Below are 26,036 nucleotides of genomic sequence, written 5' to 3' on the forward strand. Positions count from 1 at the left end.
TTTAATACGTGATTTCTAAAGGGCTTCACGAAGTCAGCCTCTAATACATTATAGATGGACATCACGTTTGAACCTGGTTTTAGGCTTTGACTGTATCTCCTTCTGTCGTTCGGGTCGACTCGGCTAAATTCGTTACTTTACACACAACACCTCGGAGAGCACTGGGATTGTAATGCCCACAGTAGTCGGTGTTGCATTATAGATCCTGTCGCATTAGTTTAAATAACACGGCAGCCGATCGTCTTTTTGTGAGTCTTTAACAATTACATAAACAATTATGATTTTGAGCAACATTGATATCATGGTAACCACTTCTGCATGATTGCGACTGAACTGTGGGAGCCGGTGAATCCAGATTCAATATGGATTCCTGACCCGAGATGACCTTAGATGGTTGAGATTGGCCGAGTGGACCCGATACTTGAGTAATTGAAGATTTTTGGGGCTGCTGTGTCAGTCATTGTCGTTAAACAAAGCTTACCAAACATCATTTGATATATTTTAATGAATCTTTGAAATAATACTCCGATCGGTAAACAATCACCCTCTGAAACTGTTTGCTATTTCTGTGGAGACATGGCCAGATGCAACTGTTTCCTTCCAGACAGAACCCCAAATATTCTAGAATCTTCAGTTAGCTACGTCTCAGTAGAGGAATAGCTCTAACGATAAAGTGTTCAAGCGTGTTCATGAATCTTTTAAATGCTCTAGTGATGGCCTTGTCAACAATATTCAGATTTTCTAAACTTTTGTTTCCCGTTGTCCGACCCAAGGGGGAATAGTATCGTTCTTTATCCAGCAACACCGTCTGACATATCGTACGAAGTCGTCTTATATGCTGGATCAGTCAGAACAATACCCTTTCTGTTGCACCCGTGAAAGTCCGGGCAGAATAGGCATTCAGCAACCCATGCTTGCCGTGAAAGGCGACTATGCTTGTCTTGATCGGGTGGTCAGGCTGGTTGACTTGGTTGTCATCCATGCCCAATAGAGCAGATCGATGTTCATGCTATTGATCAGTGGATTGCCTGTTCCACTAGATTATTTACAGACCGTCGCCATGCAGCTGGAATATTGCTGAGTGCGGCATCAACCTCAACTCACTCCTTTCTGTTGCACCATCGACCACTCTGGGATTAAATGTTAAACGTGTTGTACCCGTTAAATAAGCATATCTTGTAGAATTGGGTGTATTGGGTATTACGTGTACATGGGTTTTATCCATGCTGGTAATATACATGCAGGCTGAAGTAGCCTCTTCGCCCGAAATCGTAGATTGATGTTCACATTACCGGCGTCGTCGAAAGGATTGTCTTTTGCCAGACACTGTCTGGCGGGCTGGATTGTACTCAAATCATGACAGTTGCCTCATAGTTCATTACGAGAACAGTATCTGAGAGCTAAACATGTCAGGGACCCCAGACACGGAACATCCCTCGAATTCGCAGTGATTGGAACATATGCAAATACCTCATCTTGCGCTTCCATATCAACTTATGCACGGTCACGACATGTATGTAAATTTTTTAAAAAGGTCGTAGAAAGGCTTTTAAAGTTTTAAAACCTTACTGAATCTTGTGACTGAATGTACATTAAATGACACAAAGGGGTGATCAATACACGAATGTGAAGTCGTCTGGCCACCAAATTTGATAAAGACCCCTCTATTGCTTGAGGTCGGCGTTAACATAGTTCCAATCCGTGGGTTTCAAATGAAGCTAAACGTACGCTGGTGTAGGTTTAGAAATTAAACAGTTTTATCATTCAAGTGATAATTTTGTGTAGGACTCCTGCGAACTGACGCCAACATTGATTTGAAACTGCGTGAGCGTTCTATCAAGGCTCCTACAATCGTATTTACGATGTCAAATATTGAGTAAATGTATATTGGGCGATCTCTGCACATCTCACACGGATCTAAGAAAGTGGGCAGTCCTTGAAGAACTACATAAATAAAGATCGATCATTGATTAAGCCAGCAAATGGTTTCCTATCGGTGTTTGCGCTACCGCTGATCTGCCAAGAGTACGGGGACTCTCAATCCATTTAACGCAGCACTAGTTTTACCCCTTGGCGGTTCCGAACCTCCAAAATGGCAGAATAAATGAGTTTGTCTTATTCGAGCCCGTAGACTTGACGCGATGACCTAGATCCTTTCACTGTTCGGCGCTGAATGACCCAAGGGCAACAGATCGAAGCAACTTTCCATCGTTGTCGTCTGCTAGTTGTCGTCTGCTACCTGCTGGTGTTGGCGTTTGAAGAACAATGTCGTCTGCTTTGATGAACATGATATAATGAGTCTTTGTACATTGTTGAAGGTCACTCCTCACTATTCTGCATTCTCGGGCATACTCTCAAACTGTGCTCCTTGGAGTTCAATACTTCTGAATTTGCATATTGCTGCGTCTACGATCTCACGTCACATCTCTTATCAGATGCGGATATGTCAGTGGCCAGCCACCCTTCAATAAAACATGTTGGTATCTGTAATGCATGAGAATGGTCATAAGAATAGTCCTGGAACAGACTTCGTGGTAGAATTAATTCCAATAAGGACGCTTTCTGAATAAGGTAACGTTATGGATCGGCCGTCCGTAAACGTCAGTGACTCAAGCCTACCATCGTACCACGACGGGCTCGGGTAAGAGGTTACTCATGAATCACTGGGTTGTGTGATCGAGACCCGACTATTTACACTGCACCGTCATATAGCAAGACAATAGGTGGTGTTAAACAAGCAAACCTAAAATCTGTTTTACTGTTGGAAAAAATCTATAAGGCAGCCTATTTCGTCCAAGGGTTTAATAGTGACGTCAAATATATGCATGACATATAATGCAATAAAATCCCCAATTACCCGCTCATCATTCCATTGTCAGATGGGCAACTTCCTCGGTTACAAGAAGCCCCTAGGTAATGAAATGCTGGTGTTGCCTCAGACGAGGCGTGTTTGCATAGTGTGCTTCAGTTCAACCAGTTGTCACTTGCAGTGAGAAAGCTGGTTTCGTTGATGGGAGAATGTTTTTGCAAATTTGGTCCTATAGTGCGTGTGCCATGCATTATGCAACTGTGGCGTCTTTTTTGGTCGAATCTGTTCGTTCAAACCACAAGCTAATCTGATTATTGGTAGCGGGTTTTTGATTCTGGGCCAAGCTAAACACTTATGGTACTAAACAGTTTTCACACCGGATACAAGACTTGAATCGGCTCGTCTCAAACCATATCATCCCATACGAAGATTCCTCTCGCATAGTTGGCAACGCCGTAGTCCCGTCGGTGCACGCGACGACTTCAAGTATTAGTGCCAAGAACTGAAACTTCAACAAGGTATTCCATCTCTAGCCTGGAAGGCAATGTTTCGGAAGACATCGGGTGTGTTTTCTGCGTATCCAATGGTCAAAATGGCGGCTATAAAACAGCGTGATATCGAGGTAAACATTGCCTGTTTAATGCACGCTGGATCCACGGTGCCGATGCTGGTGCTATAGCTGTTGTGATGCGTAAGGGTCTCAGGCATGTAGCCTACGTCGTCATAATTATGATGACTCCCAATTACAGTCATGCCGGAGTCATATTGTGATGCCTTGCGAGACTAAAATGACATTGCCGAGTTCGAATCCAAATTGATAAAAATGATCCTAACCGAAGTAGTCGTGCTTTATGAAGTGAATAAACTACTGATGACCACGTACATAACTCTTCTGCTCACTATCGTTTCGTCACAAACAAAACCTAAAGCTGCTCTTGAGCAGCTCATGTTTGTAGAAAGAGGCGTCAAACTGGATCGATTGCACAGGGTCTTGTAACGTTAATGGTATCAGTGTACATCCTGTAACCTGTATACAATAAACGTGCGTGCCCTGATGCGAGTGCTTACGTTACACTGAGGTGGTAATTCTTGTCGACTTCCTTGACGTATGCCTGCCACGTCCTCTTATTCCACCTGGGTTGATCGATGCTTATGTCAGTCACTGGATTGTCTGGTCTTGACGAGGTTATTTTCAGACCGGTGTCTCGCGTATATATATTGCTGGGTTTGGCGTTAAACAGCAACACTTCAAGGAACCGTGTTGATTTCGGCTGAAGTCAAAGGATCAGCTGAAATTGGGATCGGGTGCATGGTAGCTGACGTTACCATCCATGGATTTTCTTTGTCTGTACAATAACTTACACCGCCGCGTTTAAAACAGCCATCACATATCGCTTTATAAGGATATATGTATTCACCGACATACCCCTACTTCTATTCATCACGAATTGTGAAACGTTTGACACTGCGTGAGAATAATGACAGCCATTATTCATCGTTCAACACGAATGCATGGAAAGCGAAGTGGGCACGTAGCTTGAATCTAACGCACCCAACCCACGCACTTGAAGCATCTAAACATATCATCCACCCTCGTGTACAACAGTCGACCTCGAAGTATGTAGTCGTCGGTTGTTGACCTAATTTGGAACGCTTTACATTGGGCATGTCGCCGTCTGTATACCTCCATACAGGGGAGTAGTATTTGATGATGCTAACCCGTCACAAACCGGTTTCAGTTTTGTCCCAAGTCTAACCTGCTTGTAGTGTACAAACCCATATTTTCATATATAGTACAGAAGAAACAGGTTTGAGCTGGTCCATCAACATGTGTTGTACATTATACTTGCTCACTCACAAAGATAACACAGCAGCATATATAACGCTTATGTTTAACATTTCTGATTTGGGGTTTACTGGGTTATTTGCGTGTACTTGTTAGGTCGAGCAAATCAATCATGATTGGAAAAAAAATCTTGTTTCTGAGAATTTGTTCACATCAACATTTGGTCGGTCTAGCGAGTCGTGACCCGTGAAGGTCCCGGGGTAGAATAGGCCTTCAGCAACCCATGCTTGCCATAAAAGGCGACTATGCTTGTCGTAAGAGGCGACTAACGGGATCGGGTGGTCAGGCTCGCTGACTTGGTTGACACATGTCATCGGTTCCCAATTGCGCAGACCGAAGCTCATGTTGTTGATCACTGGGTTGTCTGGTCCTGACCGCCGCCATATGGCTGGAATATTGCTGAGTGCGGCGTAAAAATAAACTCGCTCACTCTAGCGCCTCGTTACAAATACTGACGTTCTGGTATTTTAAATTTGTATCAACCTTTTTTTTATAATTTCAGTGACAATTATACATATTGATCCATACTATGTTTAGAGGGGCGTTTACAGAAAAATTATTTAGCTTTTTTGTCCCTTAAACAGACCACCGACGTGGTGTAGTCGAAAGTGGGAGCGGAAGATTGGAGTTTCGATCCCGGTGGTGTCATACGAAATACGTTAAAATGTTACTTGTTGCTACCCTTCCTGGCGTTCCGCACCAGTTGAATAAATCCAGTTCATGACGGCTCTCAGTGGAGCATCTCTGTTGTGAGGCATGGTAGCCCAATGTGGTCCGCACCAGTGCAACCACCGATAATCATGACTTCATGCACACGTCTCCATATAAGAGAATTAACTTGAATGCAACATTAAATCTAATATCCCCTCCCCTCTGCCTTCAGTTTCGCATGATTAATAGCAGCCCATTGGGACATACTTTGAAAAAATAGTAAATTGCTTGTTTGTAGATTGTGTACAAGATTTAAAACTGATCAATGAACGTCTACATCTTGGCTTTTGGTCCATGGACGAAATGACATTTTCAGAGCTGAAGGTTTAGTTTACTATGTCAGGGTATAAATTCACCATTCTTGATTGAAATTCGACAAAGTGCACTAGGAACAAATCTCTATATATATTAATTAAAAGATATGGCGATCAAGTTCAGGAGTAAATGGGATAAACAGGCTCCTGTTGTCATTAAGCTATGGTTTGCAGGCTCCTGTTGTCATTAAGCTATGGTTTGCAGGCTCCTGTTGTCATTAAGCTATGGTTTGCAGGCATTTGTTATTATGGTACATTCAGACCTGATGAAACTGAATTAGGATTTTCAGACTGGCGTTGTCATTAAGCTATGGTTCTCACGCCCCTGCTGTCATTAGCCAAATGTTTTCAGGCTCCTGTCATTGGACTGTATCTTCGGGCTCATGGTGCCGTTAGACTATAATTAAAGTGAAACAAGAACCGTTATTAATATCGATTTCAACATGTTTATTGACGTGTCGATCAGCGTTTGAAAAGCACATCATGCCCCAAGGACTCTCTAAAAGTAACCTTTGATGATTGTTTAATATTCAATCTTTTTACAAAGCATTAAGAAATTACAATATGATCATTTACCATATTGAACTAATGGAGTACCTATCTTCCAGTTAAATATTTGACGGACAGCTTTAAATGTCATGTTGACGAAATCGATGCATTTACATTGCTAAGCAACTTGTCAGTGTCAAAGCTTATGCCACCTGTTAAGGAATTAGAAATTGACAACGAAATGAAGGTAGCTTCATGAATGCCTTAGATTTGCAGTAATACACATGAAGATCTGGGGTTAGAATCGGCCTTAAGTATCCCACGCTTGTAAGAGGCGACTGTCATGGTATCCAAATTGTGTAGACTGATGCTGTTGTTGTTGATCATTGGATTATCCGGTCCAGGCTCGATTTTTTTTTGCAAACAGTTTGCTTCATAGACGGATTTATTGCTGAATGCGGCATAAAACAATGAACCAACAACCATTAAACGCTCTGTTTTGTATCTGCAAAACATTGGCAAGAACGTAGATTGTTATTTTTGAATAATGATAACGGATAATATGTCAACGACACCTACCAAATCCATTTTCTGGTACACAAGTATGTAACCTGCTATCAAGATGCAGAATTAACTCCTGGTTATATATAGTTGCATCCAATAAGTTTATCATTTCTAAGGTATTAAATGAGACTGCATTTTATAGCGAAAACATGCATTGAGTGAAACCCCTTTGATACACACTGCTGTTAACGTGGAGGAATATCACCCGGAAGGGAACCCAAAGATTTCCCGTCCTTGTATGTAAATGTTCCTAGCAGAGTCCGACAAGGACGAACAGGTGTACGCTGACATGTTTTAGTTCGATGGATATTTATAGCTGTAACTAATTAAAGACTTTAATACATACGAGTTGTATGATTGCTGGTAACTGCGCCAAACAATATTTCGGCAATATACAGGTTATCTTAAGGTGGACCAAACAATCCAGCGATTGACATCGGCATCGATCCGCCCAGTTGTAATGCTGTGACATACATCATCCATGTCTCTCACCCTGACCATCCTATTATTCGCCTCTTGATACCACAAGCGTGGTTGATGAGGGTGCACATTTAATATGAGCAAGTGTTTTCATAGATTTTAGTGCGAGTAACTAGCGGGCGAGAACATACACCTGCAGACACACCACCGCTCATGGCGTGATGACATAGGTACCTTGCATAATAATACATGCCTCATTAAAACAGTGGAGGAGGTAAATATACAGTCTGATTCATATTCACTGTGTTTAAGCAGTTCCGTTGGTAGAGGGAATAAATGCGTCTGCGCTCATGTACAGGGAAATGTATTTGTGTGTGTACCTTGTGTATACAACCACGTGCGATGACGTGACTTAGCGGTAGTTAATTGATCGCCTGATCCCGTTATAACGGGGCGCCACGCAGTAATTATTTGCGAAGAGTACAGCGGCTGTCTGTTGCAATACTTGAAGGCGGGGGTGGGGGAGAGGGGTATCGGGAAGGAATGCCTGTAGTTTTGACAATACCAGCCTGTGTTGATGGGCATGCGCTACTTCCATGGCATCAGTTGACTGCTAATCTCGTTTGTAAATAGGATACATAGGTCTGAAAAGTAAGGCCTGCTATAACACAGCCAGGTTTCAATCGTGTGAATCGTCCACGAGTAATGGTTATGCTTCTGGGAATATTGTTGGACTTTACGCCCGCAAACATTCCCCATATACCCCATATCTATAACAGACCACTGAGCTCAGTTGAGGTGGTCAAGATGACAAGTGATGGCGTGTTCGTTGCTCTTACGCCCATATATATAGCAATTGTTTAATCATTACCCACCTGAATATTTCACACAATGTTTCATATATGTAACTTGTGGAGTTTAGCATCCCAGTTTTCACCACAGTCTGCGCATTTACCAGCCCGTAGCTTTGTTAGATCCCAAGCAGCATTACTTACCAAAATGATTCAAAGACATGGTCATTCTTTGGAAACGTAGCTATACCATGCTTATCACTACTGTCATATAGACACTTATACTTGCATGTAATACATATTGGAAATAATTTGATATTTATTGATATTATAGCGAACTCTCTCGCAGGCAATTGTTTGTTTGATCCAGATTACAAGACCTTCGTGAAAACGTTCACTTCCTGTGGATAAGTTAAACTAGATACAGAACCGGCATGTCTGATTTCCCGAGATGCACGCACGCACGCGCAAGTTCATAGGTATTGATGAGCTGCGACACAGTATATTTGATCTACCCCCCCTTTACATATCTAGAATGCAGTTATCTCTTGTGTGCCATAAATTAGGTTAAATTATATACCATTAACATAATCTCGGTGTTATCACAAACGACGGAACAGCCAGTAACACCCCGCGAATCATTCGTCTCTTGCACATGCACGCAGTTCAGGAGCGGCGCGGACCCACCTGGCTGCCAGATCACTGACAGCATGCTCTATGTGTCAATACACTTATACAAGTGATATCGATTACTCTGCCCCTCCTGTACTTTGCAAGTCTCTAATTCAATCTGCTTAAGTCCCAACTCTTGCTTGCCACAAGAAAACGATTTTGATTATTTACTTCGCACACATGAAGGCAGATTATGCTACCGATTGACACCCGGGCAATTGTAGGCGAGGCCACTTGTCACGAACAAAATCTCTCTAACATTATCAAACGAAGTCTCTTTCATGTTAAAAGTATATGCAACATACATAACTGGTTATTAAATACGTAAAAGTTTAATGGCCAAGTACGTAAAACTGCAACAATTAAATTTCCGCCGCCTCCCTAAAATATGCTTTGAAACGTTACAAATAGCACCTGGAGTCAGTTTTCGAATATACACAGTAAAAAATATACCCGAGTGCAATTTAATTTTTTTCCAACTATGTCTTCCTAAGTAACTGGTAATCTAAACAATAGCGGAATAGCGCATAACGGTACACTGCAGGAAAACAATTTTAAACTTTCCACGGAATAATTTTTCCAGGGAACTAATCACATAGTTAACGGTAAAGTTTGTTCTATCGTTGAAGGAATAAACGTAGTATCACAACTAGAGTGACGGAATGTCGTGTGGAGAAAACACTCGTTGATTGCAGTCGCGAGGTTGAGACACCGATCGCTTATTTGCTTTGAAGAATTGTAGGATATTCCGTCACTGCGAGATTGATCGCAAATCGTCTAAAAACGTGCCTGCGAAACCACCGGCAGCGCCTTTCGCTCTTGTCACGTGCGGTAAGACTTATCTGCAGTAGAGCCAATTTGATGCTAAATATAGCCTCAGATCGATATGGGGCTTTCCCCATCGGTGCATTAAATTTTCGATGTTGCGCGGACATCGTGTTATTGATTTAGCAAGGTATGCTGGGAACGTCTCAAAGGGGACTTTTTCTCCACTGGTGACACGTGGCTACTCAGATCTCTTATGTATGGGAAATGTCTGGGGAAATTTATAAATAAACGATGAATTTGGGTATGATAGTGACGTGGAAGGCAAGGTGTGACTTCAGCATTTACATTCGAATAAAAACTGCCATGTCAGGATCGGCTCCTGTTTGCATGTAAACCTAATGAATATTCATATCACCTTTATGAATATTCAGTGTGACCTCAACGACCTTGAACTCACTAGGCGAACTGTCATTCCGTACCGGTTTATTTTTTGTTCAGAAATCCACTTTCTGGAAATTGTTTGGCATTTGTTGCATGTATTATTACTAACTGGGTGCGTTGTGTACATAACAGACCAGAAATAAGTGGGGTATAATATGGATTAATGAAAAATATTGCTGATTTACTTTCGAGGGTGTGACTCGTGACGATCGAGTCACGTGAGTGCAATGAACATTTATTCCCAGCTGAAAGTCGAATCTGTCAATCTGTCAGTTCATTTACTGTGAAATGTGTACATGCAGCGATCATACGTATAAATAAGTAAACAAGTACTGACATTCATTGTGTTCATGCCTGTTTGTACAGGAAAATGAGTTTATCAAAACTGCTGAATCAACAAATTCATTTGGGGAGTTATTGATATTCAGGTAATTTTAATCTAATAAAACTTAAATGACTGAATCTTCGCAACCAATATCCTGCATAAGGCCTTAAGAAATATGGATATTCTAGAATAGCATATGGCACGAGGTCAAGTATTTTAAGTATAAATAATCAGTCATACTAATATATCAGTACTTGTTAACTAAGCTTACATGTTTTCATACTAGTGCAACCTAAGCAAACAATTCGCGATAAAATACTAAAATACGCAGTATTAAAGCACGTCAGGTATAAGCATGTTATTATTTTATTTTAATTTTAAAATTCAACCACCTGTTGCATTACAGCATTTACTCAGTCTATTACCCCAACTGCAGATTGGAACCTTCTGTAATAACGAGGTAAATATGCTTTCATACGACCCTGACACCTTGAGAAATGTTTATTCCAGCATATATAATCAGATGACACTGGTGTTCTGACAGATGTGTCAACAGGTATATCAAGGTGCTGTCGCGTATTGAGTCCACGGATTTGAGGGTCTAGCTGTTAATTAACTTAAACATTTCATTGCATAACAAGTAAAGAATTATTATTCTTTTTCCCCTGTAGATTGGTAAATATCCGCCAAATTGTGTTGAGCACGGACAGCTTATACGCATCGGTGCATACAGGGGGACAACTTCATAGCGACGCAACTGATGGAATATAAGACATATTAACTGCAATTGTTTGGTTACTGTTTTTGTTTAATAACTCACTTGTAACATTTTGTGCAACAATTGGTTTTTAATGAAAGTTTATAATCACTCCACGATTTGCTCCGAAAAGTTGATTGGATGCAAGGGGGCGGGGCACCCCTGCATCTGAATCAGGTGAAGTGCCACGCCCCCTTCGATTTCCACGGCCTTTTAAATTGATATTGTATTAATTGGGTTGCTTTTCTAAAGTTTTTACCTCAAATATAAGCTTTTCAATCAAAAACAAGTAAAAGAATTCCCCAATCGTGTTAGGATGCGCCCTGACAAGTAAGTCTCGTGACTCATGCGCCGTCTGCTGCGTTACCCCACGAGAACTGGGCGAACTCAGGATGGCTCTCAGCTACGACGGGATGAACGGGTCAGAAATGGACACTTCAGACTCGAGAAAAAGGCCTTTGGACGGGGAAACGGAAAATGGGGTCACCAAGAGATCGAACCAAGGAGGAGGTCAGGGTGCTAATTATCTAATTTAAGTACAGTAGCAAAGTTTGGGAACACACTAGTCACTGGTTTCAACCAATATGGCGGCAGAACATGCAGTCCACGATCCGACCGTGGGCCGCGAAAATTTTTTGGAATTTCATCAAATACTCGTCAAGATCTAAATTTCCTGGTTGAATCCTATTGTCGGATTATTCCTCTGATACCATGTTACGTTTGTGTGTCATTGAGAGATATGTGGATGTATATTTTAACTTTCTTCTGATCGGGCACTGTCTGCCCTTGTCAGTTTAGCTCGTTCGTGTAGGGACATGCATGTAGGAACATGTGTCAAAAAAATTGGACTGCCTATAGGACCCCTCGAGTTCTGATAGTAACATTTATCGAATATTTATAGACATACACGTCGGAACTATCAATCCTGCAAGTCTCAGTTCATTTCGGCCACTTTCAAGGAGAGCAGTCACGGTCAAATCGGGCTTGTGTCTGCGCAACTCGACTGAAGGACGTGGAGATCTCTCGATACTGCAATTATGACGCCGGGCGACCTAAATTCTTGCCCCGGGATCCTCCACGAATCCTTGGTAGACAACATGTATTCAAGTATGTTTACCATATGGAAAGGTAGCGTTTATTAATCAACTGGAATTTAGCGGATTTCATAGGAATCTGTTGCGTTATATGCTTGGCTATTTCACGCAGGCAACCAGCGTACCACCCACTTGACAGAAACCGATGTTGATTTCAGTTACGCATTTCACTAGTTGCACACGTGTCAAAACCTATGTTGTGTTACTACGTATGTTTTAATTCATCGGATGGAATCTACAGGACTTTGGCATTCCCAATTTGGTCTTGCAGGGTGCACGGTTGCTAGACCATGCCCTCCTAAAAATAGTTCGCCCGGCTTCAATAATGTCGAAAACGATAGCAACAGACGGTCGAGGTAAAAATCGGAACTGTGTTGCAAATGTTCATTTTTTCATGGGAATATAAGTATTTCGATGTTTTACATTGTGTTATCATAATTTATGTCTCTGTGTAACTGATCATGAGTGCTTAGTAACCTGTGTGTACAGTATATGTATTGTAGGTCGAACAGGTGCAATCTACCCAACGTTTGGATCTAACATGGCAGTATGGCACAAATCGTCAGTGTATTACATTTGTGGCTGGTAACCTGTTTACTTTGTGATAATTTAGTCAGATCTTCGGGTGCCAACTTTGATATTGCAGTGACCTTGTTCACAGAAGTGAAATTTTATACAATGTATATTTGATCAGTGTGATATTAATTGTAGAAACATTCTCGCCTTTACCAACAGTAATGTTCACTGAAGTTTCAGATTCTAAAAATGTATATGATCACTTAATAATTCATATAAATAACATCGAGAAAGAAACTGTCTGCATGGCCATATATATGTTATGGGTAATGTTGACAGTTGTCATTTAGAATAGATATAATTTTGTATCTAATCCTGTTTCAACTTTCTGGAGAGATTTAAGTCTGATTATTGGAAATATTTTCCTCTATCATAGCATTTTGCTTGGCTGTAGATTCCCATGAATTTTATCACTTTTTGGTCATGTATTCTTGTATATCATTACTAAATTTGAAAACAGAAAATATGTATTATATTTTGGAATGAGTGTTCTTGAACATGAATGTTAAATCCTAAAGTTTAGTCACAAACTGTATGCCATATATGGAGTACCTATCATTCTGGAACACGAGTCCCCAGACCATAGTATTCTGCAACATGAGTCTCTCCTTTCACTCCAACCCGCCCCTCAGATGTCATATACCCATCATACTCATACATGATAAAACATTCATCAATGCTTTGATTTGTGCCCAGTGTCAGAGAGATGCGTATGTTTCATATCAACTGTCAGTCAAGTTTCAGTGTTGTGTTGAGTGATCATTTGGAAGCTGCATTCTCTCATTGCTGGTGCAGATTTAAAGCCATAGGCCCATAGTACACATGGTACATTCTGTTCTATGAACATTGAGATGTGATACAAAGTTCATGTGCTTCTAGGCTTGGCTATTTGATATGTGGCACATTGGCTCATCCTGTATGTATAGATTTTCCGAACATTATAATTCTTTCTGTTAGCATGTATAACATTTTAGGTTGTGTTATATGCAATGCTTAACTCCTCTTCCATCATTATCATAAACAATCTTGATGGTAATAATTGAGATCATAAATCAATAAAAATGGAACTCGCTATCATCTCACTTCATCCAACTGTGTCCTGATCTCAAAGTGAATTTTGCCCTTACACCGTATATTTCGGTCATGACATTCCTTAAAGATCTTGTGAACATTCTACAGGCATTTACCGCTCAAGACTTTTAACTTTCTAATTAGCTATTCTGTGTAAAGTATAAATTTTCAGTGTATGCAGTTGACAAATTCAGAGCATCACATTATGGCTCTGTTAAATTAAGGTTAAGGGTTTTTCCCAAGCATACATAACAAATAGTTCAGTCATCTTTGTGAGATACTATATTGAAGTAAGAGATCTGATTTTGTGGAGAATTGTTGATGTTATTGGTCCTTTGTTTGATGTAAAAGTGATGCTGATGTTCTTTTTTTGAGCAGGTTTCCATTTGAGCTCATGCCTCGACCTCCATTCACTTCTGTAAATCACCATGTACGACATCAACCTGTAATCAATCTCCTTAGGTCACTGCACACAGCCATCGCCAGTTGTATGTTTGCATGTTTCCTGTTGACATCACAAGGCAGAGTTTGCTATGATTATTTGTTCAGGAAATGATAATAATATTCTAATGAAGCTATTATGAACCAGTGAATTATGAACCTACATACCTGCAGTACTGTGTAGAATGTGTGAAGGAAACAAGTTTTAATAATGAAGTGTCAAACAAATAGCTTTTTTTTTAGATTCTTAGGAATTCATCTTGGTTGGGTTTCTAGGTAAGATTAGACAGACATTTTCTTCTTTTTATGCGAATTACTGCATTACACTGTTAAAAGGATGTAAATACTTCAGATTTTAATGCAATATCTCTTCAAAAACTGATTCAGGTGCAATTTTGTGCTAATAATTGTGAAGTTGTTCCCCAGAGACATTATGTAATTTTGTTTTTTTTCCTTTGCATCTGTCATGGAGCGTCTATATCTTGTAGCCATGGTTACAAATGTGAAGTCGAAGATAACTGGTATGCATGTACATATAGAACTTTGAGAAACTTCATAGCAGTTGTGCAAAGTTGTATGTAAGGAAAACCAAGTTCTATGGATACTTCTTTATTGCAATGAGTTCAAGGTTTCGGTATAGGAATTAAAACCTTTCTCAAGCATGTGATATGGTGTATGTACCTGCACCAAAACATGGCATTTACTGCAATAAGGAAGTTGACTATCCATAGAACTTGGTGTTCTGTCACCTATACAACTTGTAAAATGCCTCTCAAAGAACTTGTATCTAGATATAAAAATCATGCAGATGTGAGAATATAAATTGACCTGAAATGTAATTAATGCTACAACACTGAAATATATATTCACAATACATACAATGTATTGGAAATCAATCATTTCTTTATTTATGATTTTGTACACATTTATTGGCAGTCTAAGTAAGCTTAGTCACAGTATTATTTGTTTAAGTCCTCCACTCAGTCTAACAAACCCTAGTAGGTCACGTCAGGTAACCTTTGAGATTGACCAGTCAGAACGCTGCTTACCAAATAGCGTAAGTAGATGCTTGCAAATTCCTTTTGAAATTTTACCTCAAAGATTTGTACCTGAATAATTCTGAATGCTATTTTCAGTACAGTTGTTTCTGAGTGATGCACATGGAACATGTTAAAACACTCTCAGCAGTGAGTAAACAGTCACTGAGGTGCTTTTTTGTTAATGTTCATGGATGTTAGCTTGTGGAAATATTGGCTAATAGTATCCTTGTCATCAGAAAGCCCTAAGCGTATATACTGCTGGTCAAATTATCTTTGTTTTATGCGGAATTTCGTTTGAGGGATCAGTGTCAGTGATTGGGGGATTTTGTAAGTCCTGACAAACCCTAAACTGTAGCCATTGTCTGATTGGTTAAGTCCGTTCGCCGAAATTGCAGTTGATTGGATGGTCCTGGGTCACTCAAAGGTTACATGACATGACCTCCTAGGGTTTGTAAGAATCAGTCGAGTGTAACGAGTATTACTAAGGCTAAATTTACTTAGACTGGGTTCATTGGCAAACAGTAATCCTATCAATTTGAAACTTATGACTTGTTTCTGTTTTTGTTCCCCACAATATTCCAGCCTGAAAATAATCAAGTAAGGACTGGGCAATCCAGTGATTGACATCAGCAGTTATCCATGCTGTTGAACAATGATTGATAATAACTAAGTCACTAACTACATCTTTGATCATCCAATCCTCAATCCTAACAAGGAGTCCTTGCAAGATATACCCTCTTAAAGTAATATCGTTAAAAGAGCTTGGAAACCCCTGACATGGTTGTTAGTACAACTGAGGTTAGATAATATTTCTGCAAAATTGCGTACAGCTTCAAAATTAAGGTTCACATTTGGCCTTCTATGTTATTTATCTTGGTATAACCAAATTAAAAATATTTGGAATATTAGCATGGGTATCTTCACTTAAATGATTACTGATCACTGTTTATGCTGATGTCATGGCACGACTATCTCCCATGAAGATATGCATTGTTATTCATGCTAAAACCCATACTGTGATACTTATTTGTGGATATTTTGTGTACATGTTCATATTTTGAATAGCATAAACACTATGAAAAAGGTTTCAAATTTCCTGAATGTCTGGTCTCATGTTTGACATAAGACTGCCTCAATTCATCAGTAGGTATTTGGATAGAGCTTTACCAATGGGCCATTTTCAGGATTATTAGCGGTTTTCTGTATCCAGAATGGGCTACTGCCCTTGTATCAATAGTAAACCTCTAAACTTTAATGGGTCAGTTTTTATTGTAATGTGCGAAATGGTTAATAGCCCTTGCCTTTCCCAGTCCCTGCATCAGAATTTTATTTAGATAAACCATATTGGCAGCATTATATATTTTCTATCACTCCATATAATAGTTAAATTAATGTTTAACAAAATATCACTTGAAATTGTTTTAAAATATGAATCAATACAGATAAGTGTGTATGACATATCATTGTATGAGGAAGTTATTGATGCATTGGTGGATTGTGACACAACCATTTGGTTTTATCTGTGATTACTCTTCATGTGTAGATAACTTCAACAGTAAATGGAGGATTGGATGGTTAGTGCTTGACATGGACTGATTGTGTCACAGGATGTCACTTGTGAACAATCCCAAACTGGTTTGACACGACCTGCCTTGATTGACAGACTATTCTAATGCTGACAAAATATTGCTTACTTGCAAAAACATTCTACTGTTACATTAACCACTGTTCTTGAACTAGCTGTTGATTAGTTCAGAGTATGAACCTCCCAAAAAATTCAGCCAGAGCACAGGTCTGATTAGATGTAAAACTTTCCAGCCCTGACCAAAACATACCTACCCACAGATTTAGTTTTGATAAGCAACATATTTTTCATCCAGTTGGATTTCATTTATTTTCATGAGTGAATTAATGATTTTTTTATCCTGAAATATGAATATCTTCATATCATGGATTGCAATTTTCTGTGGATTTCTGCTGATTTTATTTCAGCTGAAAACCTATTTTCCTGTCATCATCCCTCTGATAAATTGCCTGTCTACATTTGTCCTGACTGTCTGGCAGGTGAATTTGGCAGTTCTGTTGGAAAATAACCCGTCCTGGACAGTTGGGCAGGTATTTCGACCGAGGATTTGTTTCACGAGCAATAATTTCAAAAGCTCGTGAAATAGCAATTGAAGTTACATGGTCAGTGCTTCCACGTCTTTTTCTTTTTTTTTCAAAACGTGTCCAAGCATGTGGAGCAGAGCAAACGCTATGGCTACCAAAAGCATCTGATTCTGACTAGTAACTTAGATGCAAGTCCCATAAGGATGCATATTGATTCATGGTGTTGGCAGTGTCTTGCCCACACCACGTTGGTCATGGATTTTATTGGTAATTTGCAACATCCCACTGTAAGGTGAATACGTCAACATAGCATGTCAGTGTCATGTTTGAAATTCGACTAAAACTGAAGGATGTCCGGAGATTGTTCCTTCCAGTGGAGGACACCATTACATAAAGATACATCTTGTTCATTGCGTATTTCTGAAAAAGTTTGTACAGTCACTAAATTTGGGGGGGAAGTTGACTTGACAAACTATTTAGTAATTGGAAATGTGGTGGTCAAACATTGCCTCTTGACGTGGCTTTCAGTTTGTAGCCATGCTTGCCATCATCAGTTTGTAAATGCCATTCCAGTGGATACACATATGCTTCATATCATATGACCTCCATACGTGATGTGTTGTACATTAGAACTTTGGGATATTGGTTCATACACACATTGTTGTCACATACCTAGATGTTTTACAGTGCTCTGGATAACTGGTCAGTACCTTATACTGCCTTTGATTCCAAACAAGTAAACCTCAACATGTTGAACGTGCTTGGATAGAAAAGATTTGGCATGTGTGTTTATGGAAATGAACCTGATATATTTTGCAAACAGTTTGTTTTCCATGCAGCCACTTTGCACAAGTCTTGCATACACAGCAACCACATTGAAGATATTAACACATTATCACCCTGCAAAAATATGGACTTGTGATATTGCTGGAACATTGCTGAAGGTGGCACAAAATCAAAATGGGCTTGAATTGACAGTGTGAAGTATATTTTGATGGGGTTGAAGCCAAAGTATTTTGTTTGCATGCTGACGACTGGTTTTACTTCCCAACATGGATGTTAATGCAAGAAGCTTACTGTCTGGAATACTGCTTCAAGTATTGTTGAACCATCATTTTACGTTAACTAGAGAACCAACATAATTAGGGGGATATGTGATGAACAATAAATTCTTAGTGTTTGGATGTTAAACATACCTTCACAAAGTAATTTGGCTTTATTCTGCATATATTACACCGTATATCATACCAATATTTTGCAATTTCTATAGCAATATGAGAATGTGAATGATTCTGTTAATTTGTCAGTGTGACAATATTGAGACAACCAATCCCTGTTTGGTACTGTCATGTCCTTACCATGCCCCTGTCAGAATTATCGACTAGAATAGTTCCACAGCAACCCTTGCTGGTAGCTATAACCATCTCAGGCCTGGTAGATGAACTCAGTTACTCACTGTATTGTTTGTCATCGGTTGATTATTTACATTCTCTTTTCCCATAGCTGGAGTAAAGAGTCCATTAAAAATCCACCCACACCTTACAAGCGTAAGTTATTAATTTTTGTCATGGATTCATGATAGATACTTTGACAAAATACACAAGTTAAATTGATTTATGGCTTTCTGGCAGGAAATTCTGTGGTAAAGTGCAAGAAAAAGGATTATGTAAATGATTGCGGTTGTTTTGAAAGACTCTTCAGTTCAAATGCATTATGCTGTCTTTCCTCTTGTTTACTACAAGGGGTGAGTTGAACAGTGTACTCACCAATGTTATTGTCTTTCTGTCAGTCAATCATGTTATCTGCATGAATGTCAAACGTAACTGAAGTGTTGGCATTTGCTGGTCTTGTTGATTTGATGAAATTCTGATGTTTGTCATTGCCATGGAAAGTAGTGGAAGATGACTTTATTTTTCCTTCCTGAAGCATTTCATATATCCTAAGATAATGGTAATCACTGTACAGTTGTACGGCAAGCAAGAAATGTTTTTATTACAGGGATTGTGAACCTGTCATCAGTTGCATGTGGGTGGTATTTCAAAGGTCAGGGGTTACGCTAAATATTGCATATATACAAACACAATACAAATTAGTTATAGATCAAAATTTTAAAGATGATGGATTTATGGAATCGGCCTTGTGTTACTTGGTCCCCAGCATTGTATGTCACTTTGTAGCAGAACACCGGTAGTTGGAGTCATGTACTTGGGGTCTTGTAATCGAGTGACGTTGATCACAGCTAACTTACAGGAAAAGGACTAGTGGCTGGAGTCAGACTGACAGGTTATATATCTCTCATTTATTGAGGTGTTGTGCTGTTAAAGATTGTACCTTATGAGTGAATTCAGAGGATTTATAAAAATATGGACTTGTTAAAAATGTGTTGGATTAAAATTAAGGTTGGACTTATTTTTATTAATGTGGATGATGATGTGCTTTTGTTTGTAACAGTTTCAATCATTGATTTACATGTCTTTCTAGTTGAAATATCTTGTGTAGTATTTTCATTTGAACTGAGATTGTGTAGCATTTTCATTTGAACTGAGATTGTGTAGCCAATTTTCAGTACAAGTTTGATGGTTAGACTGTTTAACTTGTGTCATTGTAACCATGTCATCCTGTAAACATGACATGCAATGCTGGTTCATGTCCGATAGACTTGCCAAGGCTGGTCATTGTAGGTGAACTCCATCCAGGAAATTCACCAATGATCAATACAGGCCATCTTTATTCAAATACTTATGTTACATGGTTATACACCACAGTTTTGAAATTTTTCCTAACACAGGATTTTGACTCTTATCAGGAGCATCACAAGGTATTCTTAGAAACTGGAAGTGGATGTACCCTGTGTTATCAGCAGTGTAAAGCATTATTGATCAGTGAATACCTTTGCTGCAGAGTTCAGAAAATTTGCTGAGTGAGCAAATTTTCCCAATTTTATGGCAACTGAATCTTTGCAACTATTCAATGTTTTTCCAACCTGCTTCAGAGTGGCTTAGTTTCCTGATGGTCTTTGAGATGTCTCATCTCATCTACTGATTTGTTTAAATGCATTTTATGTCTGCCATGTATCTGTTTAACTGTTTTTGCTTTTGGCTTTATGCAACAAACCTGATGGTTTTTCAGTGCTTAAATTCCAAAATTGAAATAGATATTAGTTACTCCACATTCATCATGTTTATATTGGTAAACTGTTTAGGCATAATAATCTGTAGAATAGCCCTGTATTGAAAATATGTATCTGGTAGTTAAGTTAGAACCAATTTGGAAACTGTATGCAGTACGTATAATGGAAGTACATCATACAGGACCCCCAGTCAACTTCCGAACAGATGTCCAACATTTATTGGTTATCAATGACAGCTGATGTTCTCAGCATGATTAGCAGATGCACTGTAATTTGGAATAGTACTGTCTTTTCTTAACATGAGGGCCAAATACATTAAAGTTTAGGGAAAGACGTGACAAGCAACAGTCAACTGGTATCTCTTGCTTTGTTTCGAAATCATTCCACAAATAGTATTCCAGCTTTAAATCTGTAAGTCGACATCTTTTTTTTGATTAGCTGCTTTGGTTAAATATCACAGTTTATTAGTTAATATCACAGTTAATTAGTTTTCAAAAATGTCTGAAAAGAAGGAAATAAACGAAATTTTTATTGTATTTGTCATTCAAAAGCAGTTCACAATTTCTTTATACCATCTCCTGTGAAGTATTGTTATGCATAACAGAATATTGACATTAGTGGTGACCTTGCGAAGGTGAACACTACCACAAGCCAGCTGTTAATTTTGTGTTGTACGTCAGTGTGTCATGTGATTGTTATCAACTGACCGGAGAGTAAAAGAACTGTTTTAGAAATTCCTTAATGTCTGGATAGATCATGTTTGAAGGATCACCAAAATGAAGCAAAAGTTGTAGTATGAGACAATTCTACTTACTGAATAGACGTGCCCAGCATCATACGGTTTTGTTTGGTATCAAGAAATAAAGTAACTGGGTATCTTACAAGTCCAAGAATGTTAATCCTGAATGGATTTTTTTGGTCAGGTGACATTATGATGAAGCATCTTTCTGCCTTTAAGGGATTTGTTTGAACTGATTGTTTTATCTGTGTAATTGTCAATATAAGCATTTAAGTTGTATTTTTTTACTTTCACTTGCTGATGAAGAGTTTCTCCTGTTATCCTGGGCATGTACCTGGCACAAATGGCAAAGTTGACAGTGTTTCTAAAGCTACTGGCCTATGAGGCCAATAATAACTTTAATATTTGTGTCAGGTATTACGAAGGAAGGCATGGTGTGCTGCCAGTTGTCAAGGTAAAATGACATGGTAGCCTTTCCCGCATTGTTTTCTATGATTTCCTTGAAGCATCATTCTATCCTTCATCAAAGATTCTGATGCCTTATTTGTGTAACGATCATTGCCCAGTGATCCCTGCCACTCCCTCCCACTGATCTTTGCTCCTGTGTTCCTTTCGTGTGATCAATGTTTAATTTACTTCCAATGCTGCTGATCACTATTGGGATAAATTACGGCACTGTTAGGAAAATGAAATAATACATTTTCAGGGTTGCCATCTCGTTTCAGTAAATGATACTTGTTTTTACACAACCTTTTGACATTGATTGTATTGTGATTTTTAACTTTGCGTGTCACAGTACTCTTGATACTGTTTGAATATTGGAGCCTGGACCAGACAATCCAGTGGGTGATGTCATGAATATTGATCTAATTCATTAGGATACAATGAAATGAATTCAAGTCTCTGAGCCTGAAAACTCTATCCATTTAATTACCCAGTACCACAAGAATAGGATGGACCTATATTTCATATTCAGAACTCATTGACTACATTACTTTGTGCATTTGTGTATGTTTATGAAACTGATGCAGAGACACAAAACAAAAAATAAAATTTATGATTTGTAGCGTTCATAGTACACATATTAGCTGAAATGTATACTTTTTAAGAATGTGAATTTTTAATGATTCCTGATATAAAATTATTGGTTGGCTGCTGTCCATAATTATATTCAATTCAACATTGAATAAGAAATCTGAGTTGCAACATCAAACAGTGATATAGAAAGGAATCTAGTTTCCCGTAACTGGTCTTTCATGTATTCCTGTATATAAAGCATGGCTTGTCAAGTCCTTAGTAGGCTGAGATGGCATAGTTCTTTACTGGCATGACTGGTTGCCTGCCCAGATAGTTAAACTTTGATGTCCAACAACCTGAATGTAGGTGTCGAAAGGCACCTTTTGGTTCCTGACCTGTAAAACAGCATCTTTGACTGTGATGATGATGAAAAACTGATCCCTAGGATTCAAGGTTCTATGTATCCAGACAGGTTTAGTGTGTCAGAAAACTGAGTAATGGTGATCTCATTTGGGACACCTGACATGTTGTTGTTGTTGCCTAGCCACTGCAGCATGTTCCACACCCTTCTACACTCAGTATTGCCAGTTATTAGAACCACACCCTACATTGCCAACAGGGAGGATTGACCAGTTTGGCCTGTGTTGCACAAATTGTTGTGGAAACTTGGAATTGATACAGTTTGTTAAGAAGCTTAACTTAAGTTTTGTTATTACATGGCCAAAATATGCAAGGTTAATTCTTCTCTTGTCCCAGCCCGCAAAATCTGAAAATGATAAATCTTTTCGCAAAAGTAATTTTGGGAAAAAGTATGTGTAGTGTAGTTTGGTTTGGTAAAATCAATTTTATTCTAATGTCCAAACAACCTATGTATTATGGTACAAAGATACTGCACATTGTCAAGCAAGGTGTATGCAACAGATGTTAAGTTGCTGAGAGAAATTCAAGAAATTATTAGCAGGCAAAACATTCAGAGGCGGAGAGATCATACGAAAGAAATTATTTGTGATAAGCCTCTCAAAACTTAAACAGTTGGTCTGTGATGAAATGTGGACTAGTTGGATTAAATGATGCAACTAGCTGTGGTACAAGAACATGCTTTGTCTAAATAAAACATGGTAACATTTTGTGCAGGGTATTTTACTTGCGTTTTACATACCTATCATCATTATTTAGGGTTACAGACTAGTGAACTAGTGAAATCCTATTTGTGTGTTTTAGCTAAACATACATTTGCAATATACTGAGCTCTATCCTCGATAATTTAAAGTTGCACTGACTGAAGAGGTTCAAACATGAATCCTTGATGATGCAAAATATGTTCCATCATGCACAAAACAGATATTCACTGAGGATTCAGATGTTTATCAGTGAGCATGATTATTTTAGTTTTGTGTCTTTTTAAATGAAAACATGACCTTCATGCATTTTACTTTGTACTACCGTTTGGACAGAGATAAAGCTTCAGTTTTTTTATTTTATTTTTTTTTATTTAAACAGACAAGTACATTGTGCTTGAACTGTCATATAAGTGTAAATATGTCTAAGAGACAATGACCTAAGTAATTATGCCAAACCATGGCATTTTCTCAGATTGGCAAGATTTGGGGTGTTGGGCAAAATCAATTTGCAGTATTTGAAACTAAACATGTCTGAGCATGTCAGTGTCAGGACCGTCAGGTTAAGACTACATATAGATGGCACCTGTTTTCAGGGGACACTTCAAGGACATTGTGGCCCCCTTACGACAAAGGTATGATAAAATAAATCTAGTCATACGATAATTCTTTATCCCCTACAACACCGTTTGCAGGGAATATTAAAATTCTAAATAAAATGTTTGTGTTTTTCATGGCAACATGGCATGACTGAAATTGGTGGTAGTGCTCTCTGCTGGAGCAGAACTCTAGAACCATTCACTGTTTCTTCACCAAACTTGGCACATAGATAGAACTGGTGGTGTGCTGGTGCCTTTTGGTAGTTTGGGTATTCTGAATATAATGTTTTTGGCGTTTCCATCGCAACAACTTTGACTTTTGCTGAAATTGGTTGTTGGGCTCCTTTCAGGAGCAGATCTTTTAAAATCTTTTATTGCTCTCCTTCCACTCTTCTATATACACACCAAAACATATGGCATCATCATAACTTGTAGACAAATTCATGAAAGATATTTTACCAATGCGGGGGATATTTATGAATCTTCTTGTGATTCATGTCCTGAATCTTGTTTTATCCATATTGCTTTTGAATTGTAACACTGACATGCAATATACCCTGAATCAGCTATTAGTACATGTTATATTAGCACTGTAAGCTATTTTAGCCAGTTAATAGAACATGTGGTGCTTTTGAAGTGAGGCAACTTGATGAGTGGTAATGATTTCACTTGACAATGCATTACAATTTCCAACAAGTTTGGATCCCCTTCAGGGTGCAAGATGCAGCAATTCAGATGTTGCACCATTGGGTATAGAAGTATCATAAAATGTTCCTGTTTGCTATGCTTGCTGCCTTGAGAAAAAAATATAAACTAAGATTCAGGTACATTAAGGTACATCCCTTCTGATCTAAGTTTATATCATGAATGGTTAAGGTCAGTAGTCAGTGCTTAGCTGTGTAGATGTGCATGCAGACATGAGCTTTTCACAAGTCAAAATTTACTCATTTTCATAATCACTCTCTTCGCTAGCATGTTATGTGTGACACTTATGTGTGATGGATCCTAGAGAGATGCCATTCCTTAACCATTCCAGCCAGTTTGTCATCTCATCAAGCTGTATGAAATACCATGACCATATTTCTTGTTAGTATACAATGCCTCCCCTGTAAGTAGCTTTGCTATAAGTATCAATAGCAATCAGTGTCCATGCACATCTTTGAAGATCCACCATCAGTACTCGTCAAAGCTGGGTGTGGTCGACTTGGCAGATGGATTCAGGTCGCAATGAATGAAGCTGCAGTTATGTTCAGTAATCTGGCAATTATCCAGGATGATTAGTAATGGTCATGATAGTAGTTGTAATCAAGACTGAAACAGCTTTGTTGGGTTAAATGTGCCGGTTTGGGAGTGTCTGCTTATACTTTGAAGACATTGTGTTGAATATGTTCACATATTTTAAGTTCCTTGTGATATACAAATCTTCATGACTTCATCCATAGAAGGCAACTAACAGGATCGGGTGGACAGACTCGCTGACTTTAACACCACATCAGTGGTTCCCATTTGCACAAATCGATGCTCTTGCTGGCCCAGACTCTATTATTTACAGACCACCACCATATAGCTGGAATATTGCTGAGTGTGGCGTAAAACTAAACTCGCTCATTTCTCTATGCATAGTAACCCATGTCAGGTAGGTGAGAACATGCACAACACAATTCGTTGCGAGATGTAGAAGACTACATTGTGAACGCCTGAGAAATCCAGGTTCAAATTTTCACATTGGCTATTATTTTCAATCAGAAAGCGACATGTGTGAGGTAAGATAAATATCCTTTTATAAGGCAAAGGGGGAGATACAGAATCATCATTACACCTAACCAGTACACACCTCAGTTTGGCCGAGAAAGTACTGTATGTGCACTAAAGCATTTAAGGAGAACCATGCAGATCAAAGAATGCTTGTTGTTTCTCTTCATTTACATATTTCAGGTATCCCATATTTAGCTATAGAAAACTTATGTCTGTCACCCTCTCCGTTCTGAAGAAATTTTGCAGAAGAAAATGATGTTAATCTACTTTTTTTTTGTTACATGTCTAGAGACAGGTGGTCCAGTGGCTCTCCAACTCAACGATAATAAAAGTAATATTCAATTTTTAAATGTCTCGTACTAATATGTTAATGGTGAGTATCATTTCTTGAGCATGGATAGAATGACATCACAAGTGATCACAATTTGAGATTCATGTCT

The 26,036-nt window shown here is 38.8% G+C and overlaps 1 protein-coding gene across 4 annotated transcripts in view; it reads left to right on the forward strand.

The window, feature by feature from the left end:
- Window positions 1-11,263: 11,263 nt before the first annotated feature.
- Window positions 11,264-26,036, forward strand: part of LOC137294409 (RNA-binding protein Nova-1-like) — a 33,665-nt gene continuing 18,892 nt past the window's right edge. For all 4 annotated transcript variants that reach the window (XM_067825411.1, XM_067825413.1, XM_067825412.1 and 1 more), the window contains exon 1: window positions 11,264-11,417. In XM_067825411.1, coding sequence (XP_067681512.1) covers window positions 11,300-11,417 — 118 coding nt within the window. In that variant the 5' untranslated portion in view covers window positions 11,264-11,299. The remainder of the gene's footprint in view (window positions 11,418-26,036) is intronic.

The sequence above is a fragment of the Haliotis asinina genome, chromosome 8, assembly GCF_037392515.1.
Source record: "Haliotis asinina isolate JCU_RB_2024 chromosome 8, JCU_Hal_asi_v2, whole genome shotgun sequence".
Lineage (NCBI taxonomy): Eukaryota > Metazoa > Mollusca > Gastropoda > Lepetellida > Haliotidae > Haliotis > Haliotis asinina.